Source organism: Corylus avellana, chromosome ca3, assembly GCF_901000735.1.
Source record: "Corylus avellana chromosome ca3, CavTom2PMs-1.0".
NCBI classification, from domain to species: domain Eukaryota; kingdom Viridiplantae; phylum Streptophyta; class Magnoliopsida; order Fagales; family Betulaceae; genus Corylus; species Corylus avellana.
The window spans coordinates 7433251-7441862 of NC_081543.1; the positions used below are offsets into that span (position 1 = coordinate 7433251).

Genomic DNA, 8612 nt, shown 5'->3' on the forward strand with positions numbered 1-8612 from the left:
ATACCTGACATAATTAAAAACAAAGAAGAAAAAGAAATTACAGTAAAGTTGTTTATATTTAAAAAGAAAAAGAAAAGAATGAAAGTCCTTAATAATATAAATTATATTTGTATTATAAGGGTATTTTAGGAAATTTGATCACAATATGATTCAATTCACCAACATATTGTATTGTATCAAACGAATGAATAAGATTAGCTAGTGTATTCCAGCGTTACAACCAAACAAATGAATAAGAATAACTAATCTATTCCACACTTTTCTATTCCCAGTAGTAGTTAATCATTTTTCAATGGACTAGACATTCCGCAAACCAAACGAGGCCTTAATGGGATCAAGATCCCCCCATTGAAGGGATAATTGGAGTTTCTCAAATTGTAAATCTTGGCCATTCAATCTCATCCAATGGCCTACAAAATGACATGTGTCCCATTAAAATAAAAATAATAAAATATTATTTAACTTAAAAAAAAAATAAAAAATTAAAATCAATTAATAAAAAGTTAAAATCAAATAATAAAAAAACTGAGGTGGCTGGCCACCCCAGATCGGCCGGTCAACCTAGGGGTGGCCGAACTACTCCCGAGGGTCATGAGGCGGCCGGTTTGGGGTGGCTTTGGCCACCCCATGGCTAAATTGGGGTGACCGGCCACCCCATTTTTTTTATTAATTGATTTTAATTTTTTATTATTTTTATTTTCTTTTTAAAAATTTACTGATATTTTATTATCTTAATTTTAATAGGACACATGTTATTTTATAGGCCATTGAATGAGATTTAATGGTTAAAATTTACAATCAGAGAAACTCCAATTATTCCTCAGATGAGAGGGACCTGCTCCCTCTTAATGAGCTCTTTGTTTTCCAAGAAGTAGGGGGTTTTTTAATTCATGCGCCAGGGGCAATTGAAAAACAAAAAGGCAAAACCTCAAAAGAAAAAATAATTTAATTGCTTTTCTTAGAAGCGAACAAAGCAAAAAGTAGAAATTTTAAAAGTTTGTAACCAACGCATTACCCGAGCAACATGGGTCCGATACAAAAGGACCCCTCCCCAACTCTACTCTCCCCTACTAGAAGCCCCCTCTTTGGCTTTTTCTCACTTTGGACTCCATTTTGACTCCTCTACTCTCCCCCACTCCCACTGTGCTCTCTCTCTCTCTGTGACTAATTTTTATATAATTTTGGTTAGCTTTGATTTTGCTTTAGATCTACCGAATACGCAAAGTCTGTGAACCTACTGCCATTATAGTCCCGTTGAACATCTTCTTTCTCTTTCTTCTTCGATTACAAACAAACAAACAAACCAACCAAAACAAAAAAAGAAGAAGCCTGAAACCGCAGAGGCCAAGCGACTAAACCCTAGATCTGAAATGCTGCAACTCCGGCACCGGCGGGACTCGACTCCCGCCACCACGAAATGGCTGAACAAGGTAAATTTGCGACAATGTCGGGGAACTTTTGTTTCCGATTTTAGAAAAATTGAATTATTCCGACGTCATGTGTTCTTGTTTCGTAGTTTGAGGAGAATTTGGAGCAGTGGCCGCATCTGAACGAGCTGGTGCATTGCTACACGACGGACTGGGTCAAGGACGACAACAAGTACGGCCACTACGAGAGCATCGGGACGGTGTCGTTTAACAACCAGATATATGAGGGCCCCGATACTGACATTGAGACTGGTAACGGTGGCTTCTCTCTCGCACAAATGCTACTACATTCGCTTAAAATGGACTGTGTTTATTTTTTGTTTAGTTTAACTAATACTTCTTCTTTTTCCTATTTGCTCTGTAATGGAAAGAAAATTAAATTTCATCGAAAGAAGATATGCAATTTTCTGTGAGATATTTATTGGCGGAAATTAGTAGTAAAAAAATTTAGAAAGATATCTGTAAGATATTTATTGTCTTAAATGGAGTGATAAATATAATTCACCGAAAGAGAGAAAGTTCTACAGAGAATTTATTTTGGAAAATAAAAGAAAAAAAATTCAGTTTGCTGTTCATGAGACTTTGTGATTAATGTTTTGTGTTGATTTAGTGTTATGTGTTGTGGTGTTTGTGAAATTATTTTGAACCGTTTTCAGAAATGCGTCTTGCCAATGCAAGGCGATCAAAGGCAGAAGATACTACTGATGATGACGTTCCGAGCACCTCAGGAAGGCAATTTACGGAGCCGTCTGTTCTGAAGGTTGCATTCTTTTGAGTCTTATTTCTAGTGACATCAAATGTGGCATGAGTCTAATTTCGTTTCGTAATTCTTTGGTTTCTGTATTGTGGAAAGTTTGGTGAAATGTGTGCTACTCTAGTTCCCTTCTTTGTCTCCTAAATTTACCTCGATCTGAATGTTTTTGATTTGCGGATTAATTCGCAGCATTTTGGTCCATCTCCCCTTCCTGCTTATGAACCAGCGTTTGATTGGGAAAATGAGAGGTCAATGATATTTGGTCAAAGGATTTCAGAAGCTCCTATATCACAGTATGTCACTCTTTTGTTATTTTTATTATCCTTTCCTTTTTGGCCATTAGAGTATGTTAGTTTTGTAGTCATATTACCAAGTAGAATCTTTATATCAGCCATTTAGTTTTTTTCCCCCAATTAATTCTCTCTTTCTCCTTCTTTGTTTCATTTTGGGATGGTCATAGCGGATTAAAGATATCTGTTAAAGTTCAGTCATTATCATTTCAAGTGGGATTAGTTGGTGAGTGTTCTGCTCTTGGTATCGTCTCAATGTTATGTTACTGTATTTAATTTACTGGTTTAAGGTGTTTCAATATTTCTGACTTAGACTTCTCTCTTTCTCTCTCTTTCTTAGAGCCGTTTTATGGTACAATTTGCTTATATAATAGGGAGAGAAGAGAAAAGTTGTCAGAGGATTTCCATTTTCATGTGTTACCTACTGAATTGCAGGATGTAAGTATAAGTCCGATTCAGCACTTGTTTTTCTGAAATTTTCTATGCCCTTTTTTTTTAACAGAGAGTTAATTACCGCTTACATTATAACTAAGGAATTTACTGTTTCCTTTGACACCATTTTCAGGCTAATGAACCACGTGGTATCTTCTATTTAGATGCTCCATCAGCATCAGTTTGTCTGCTAATCCAATTAGAAAAGCATGCCACAGAAGAAGGCGGGGTTACCTCTTCTGTTTATTCACGTAAAGAACCGGTATATACAACAAAGGCACCTTTACATTTTTCTTTCTTACTAGCTGCCTTCAACTTGTTTATTAATGCACCGAAAGTTGCTATCTTGTGTGTGTTACCAGTCAGCAACATTATTGGTGCGCCTTTTTTCATTTTGTTTCTTTCTTTCCTTTAAATGGTAAAATTTCCACTCTCTATTGCCTTAGTTGTTTCCGAATTGGGTTCTGTTGATGTCTTGAGAAATTAATGCCTCTGTTTTTAACACTTTGCTGAATTTTGTTAACCATTTTGAACTCTTGGTGCTTGATGTGGATATGAGGTTTGGGCTAGAGTTACTATCAGCTATGCCTGTCCTGGCTTTGGTCTCCACATATTTTACTGGATTGCAACCTTAATCTCGGCATTTGTATTTGATCCTCACTCTTGTTGGTCCTATACGATATAATACCATGATAAACACATACTTGTTAATTATGTTGACATGGTCTCTAAAGGGTAGTTCAATCGGCTAGGGACCACGCCTCATGAAACGGACGTCACTAGATCGAATTTCCTCTCTCCTCCTCCTCCATGGGACAAAAAATTATGTTGACATGTTTTTGTTGATCTCTCTCTCTCTCTCTCTCTCTCTCTCTCTCTATCTATCTATCTATCTATGTGCACATGTGTTATTGATAACATCCTTTTATTCCCTTCTTTTGCATTAATTCAATGCAAGCTTGTTGTTGTCATTGATTACTTGATCAAAATGTTCGCTTTTGTGTACTGATGTGTTCCCTGTACCTGAGCAGGTGCCCTTGAGTGAGCGAGAAAAGCAGAAACTGCAGGTGTGGTCTCAAATAATGCCTTACAGAGAATCCTTCGCCTGGGCTATTGTTTCATTATTTGATAACAGCGTTGGTGCAGCTTCTGGTGGGGCTGCTTCCCCAAGCAGCCCTCTTGCTCCTAGTGTGTCTGGTACAAGTTCCCATGAGGGTGTCTTTGAGCCCAGTGCAAAGATCACATTAGATGGGAAGCTGGGTTATTCAAGTGGAAGCTCTATTGTAGTCGAAATATCGAGCTTGAATAAGGTTAAAGAGAGCTATACTGAGGACTCACTGCAGGTGCGGAAGAGATTTATATCTTAAATCTAGTTGCTTTTTAAGGTTCCTCTTTATAGTGGTTAAGAAATTATACATGAAAAATTATAGCTAAAATTTTTGCATGCTGATGAATTAATTTGGATTACTTGACCTTCACTTAATTGTCCCCTTGTCATATTTACAACATTCTTGGTATCATGCACTTGCTTGCTTAAATAATTGTAAACGTTATTTCCACCTTCATTCTCTCAGCATGTTAGCTTCCCTAAGACTTATAGCTTGCAATTTGTTGTTTATGTACACCCCATAACTTCTTCTATCACCACTTTGTCATCTTCTAGTTACATTTCTTATCAGTGTAGTATAGCTGATTTGTTACTTGATCTCATTGATATGTTACTTAATATTTGGGTCTTTAATTATGTACTTGAGCCTCTTGAGGATGCCTGTCATCATAAGGAACCAGTTGGTCTTCGCAATAATGCTTTGATACCAGGGTTTGAACTGTTATTCTTGAGCTTTAACTACTAATTTGGAATAACTTAAGTTGTAACATTTGAAAGGAAGGATATGGCAGAAATATGTGGAACTGCCCTTCTGAAAATGTTTACTCCAGAATAAATTGACAGGTGCTCTATCACAAGCAGAAGCTTGTTAGGTAAAAGGCCTGGGTAGAACCCAACATGCAAGTTTTCCGGCATGTTGCTTCTCTGTGCTAAATTCTTTGGATAATCTGATAATGGAGTTTTCACATAAGAACTGGTTGAACATGATAATTTTTTGAAACCACTGTGACCTCAAGTATGCTGGAGTTGTGGAGTTAATTTATCTAGGTAAATTTGGACTTTTACTCTTTAATTCACATTTTTGTAAGGTTTGGAGAATTCATCATTATATTTTTCTTTTGGTTCTTTTTCTATTGTTTGAGGCGATTGGGAAAGGAGGCTTTGCATGGCCCATAGAGATAAAGAATGTACATGGAGGCTTTGGTCACAATGCATCATTTTGACCGAGCAAAGGGAATCCAGGAGAGTGTTATTTTGATACTGTCAATGGAATAACATAAGAGTTTTCTAGCCAACTAGCAAGGAGGCAACCCTCTAATTGTTTTAGAGTCACTGTTCTTAATGCTTGTTAAGGAGTACTTTTGCATGATGCAGTTAAAATGTTGATCAATAGAGTTTACCATGAATATTAGTTTAACCCACCTAGGAAACTGCTAATTTGCTAATGTTTGTTTGTTTGTTTTTTTTATTTTTTTTAATTTTTAATTTTTAATTTTTGCGATAAGTGAATAATTTATTATTAAAAAGGATGCTCTTTATGGTTTAATGGATTCATCCCCAAAGTTCTCTCACTTTTACCCATTCTAGACTGACTGGTTTTTTATCTTCTTGAGAAATAGATACTCCAGATCCGTTGCCAGATATTATTTCTTTATGTTCATAAAGCCCAAGAAGCTTGTAAAAATGTAACCTGCCATGGGTGAGCCTGAAGTTTTTGAATCTTCTCTCTCTCTCTCTCTTCCCCCAAGAGGATGCATATATCACTTGCCATATGTCATATTTATCCATTCTTACTTTCTTTTTGATGCCAGAGGATGAGTTACACATCCTTAAAGGATTCCTTCTTTGTCTTGTTCTCTTTATTTCCTCCTCACCAGTGTATTGCCACTGTAACTTGTAGTAGCTAAGTTTCTTCATTTGATGTCAGCCAAAAGGCTGAGAAATGTACTTTAGTTGCTAAATGCAACTCTAAATTGAACTAAGCTTGAAAATTGCTGAAAGATGAGGAAAGTGAGAGACTAACTGCAAGACAATGACTTAGTTTACCATTAAGATATAAGGAATGAGTCCCTAGTTGGCTTGCTTTTGATTACTTTTATGTCATTATTCATTCCTGGACATGCGAGTATTTGTGGATATGTTGGTTAATTGTATGTGGATGAATTTTTAGCCATGCAAGGGCACATGAATAACCTATTTAGTAATTAACTGAATCCCTTTAATGCGTTTATTGCTCTCTAAAGATGTTGCACTTATACAATTGTCTCCCTTCCAATTTGTAGCAACGCCTTTGTTTTTCAATTCTTATTTTTTATTTTTAAAATCTAAATGGCAGCATGTAAAGTTTCCTTTTCACTTATCATTAAAAGGTTCAGAATATTGTGCTCAATGTCTTCCATAATTAGTTTTCCTATTCTATGTTTAATGTTTAGATGATAGTGCCTTCTAATATATATTTTTTTCTCTTGTTTTTTATTTGTTTATATATATTTTTTATTTTTTTATTTTTTTTTATGTAGGATCCAAAAAGGAAGGTTCATAAACCTGTCAGGGGTATTTTTAGACTGGAAATCGAGAAGCACCAGATTGGTCATGCTGACATGGAAAATATATCAGAATGTGGGAGTGTGACCAATGATTCTGTTGATCCGGGGGACCGCATTGCTGATTCTGCATTGAGAAAGTTATCCAATAATGGTTCTGATGGGCCTCAGAGTAGCAACTTGAAGTGGAATTTATATGATGGGAAAGAAATTTCTGGAAATGGATCGAATGCCCATGAAAATCCTGATTTTGGTGTTGATGATGTAAGTGTTTAAAGCCCCTGTATAAATGATGATCCTCTTCATTTGGGTTAAAATAGATGTAGTCCCTCTGAAGATTCATGGCCATTTGATCATGATTGAAATGGCATGAATACATCATGAAAAATAGTGTTTCTTATTATTTGCTTAAACTTCTTTTTATGGTTAATTCATGTTTGTTTGATCATGATTGAATACCATGGATCTTGAGGTGGACTCCTCCATTTCAACCCAAATGGAGTTCCCCCATGCATAGTTATATATCTGTGGTTGAATCCAGTTGTAGTGAATCTATCACTTACAGTTCACATTACTTTTTTTCAAAGGTATTAAAATATTGATTTGTGATACCTCATCCATCTAGGTTGGAAGGATCTGTTTGTCATGGATTTTCTCAAAATGTGCACAAGTCTCAGTGAGACGAAGCTGCTATGCAGTTTTTTTGTCTGCTGATTGCTGGGGGATGGGAGATTTAAAGTCCATAACTAGGAAAAGAAAATAACCTCAAAGATGACAGAGTAAATAATCAAAGAACAAGCTTTCTAATTGAAGGAAGCGTTTAGCATTGTCAAGGATTAAAGGAAAGGTGGTTGTTAATTCACCGTAATGATACAACTATTTTTCTAGAAAAATATGTCCACATCTCACATCTTTCTCCTTTTTGTATATCTTGGGATGTTTACAATAATAAAGTCTACATCTCACACCTTCCAGGGCTTGAATTCTGATGCTATATCATTTGCCACTTCATTTAGAGTAATACATTTTCTATTACTTATTAGTATTTAGTTATTGTGAACTGGTTGATATGATCTTTGATTGTTGTCCTATGCACCTGGATTTTTTCCCCTGAAATGCATACTTTTAAAGTTGGTTGGTCTGACATGGACACGTGTATTGAGAAGAAGCTGACTGGATTTGGGGTCCCATTAAGTTTCATTCTTTAGTTCGGGTAGGGATGCTCCTTCATCCATGTCTTCAGTTCATATCTAGGATAACATTTAAGAAGAAAGGTGAGGGGGTCCACATGTTGGAACTGTATGAGAATTGGATGCAACCCTATTCAGTGGCCCTTTCTTAAACAATGTGCTTCATTTGGCTCAATGAGCTTTATATGAACGCTACTTATCCTTTGTAGGCAGTGTATACTGAAAATTCTATCATGAAGAGACGCAATTAACATTTTGATACATGTCCAGTTTTTTTTTTTTTTTTTTGTAACATTTATCCTAAATGATATGTCGATTAACTTGCAGTTCCAAGCTTTTGACTTCCGCACAACAACGAGAAACGAGCCATTCCTGCAGCTTTTTCATTGTCTATATGTATATCCCTTGACAATTAGTTTAAGTCGGAAGAGAAATTTGTTCATACGGGTCGAATTAAGAGAGGATGATGCTGATGTTCGTAGACAGCCCTTAGAGGTGAATGTCTTGATTTATATTTTCAAAGCAGTGTGCTTTCTGAACTTCATCTTGTTTCACATGTGCAACTATTTTGACTAGGCCATGTATCCGAGGGAGCCAGGTGCTTCACTTCAGAGGTGGGCTAACACACAAGTTGCTATTGGGACTAGGGTGGCCTGTTACCATGATGAGATCAAACTTTCCCTCCCTGCTATCTGGACGCCAACACATCACCTTTTATTCACATTCTTCCATGTTGATCTTCAGACAAAACTAGAAGCTCCAAAGCCTGTATGTTTGCTTTTGTCTTTTTCTCTCGGAATAATGCTTGATTTTATTTTATCTTCTTTGCTTGTTTTTGTATTGTAATAGCGTGTCTTGTGGGTCTGCT

General features: G+C 36.3%; 1 protein-coding gene across 1 annotated transcript in view; it reads left to right on the top strand.

The window, feature by feature from the left end:
• LOC132176301 (guanine nucleotide exchange factor SPIKE 1) overlaps window positions 1–8612 on the top strand; it is a 42939-nt gene that overhangs the window by 4727 nt on the left and 29600 nt on the right. Inside the window, exons 8-12 of the mRNA XM_059588468.1 lie at window positions 3037–3165; window positions 3935–4246; window positions 6531–6818; window positions 8072–8239; window positions 8321–8512. Of these exons, the coding sequence (XP_059444451.1) occupies window positions 3037–3165; window positions 3935–4246; window positions 6531–6818; window positions 8072–8239; window positions 8321–8512 (1089 nt within the window). The remainder of the gene's footprint in view (window positions 1–3036; window positions 3166–3934; window positions 4247–6530; window positions 6819–8071; window positions 8240–8320; window positions 8513–8612) is intronic.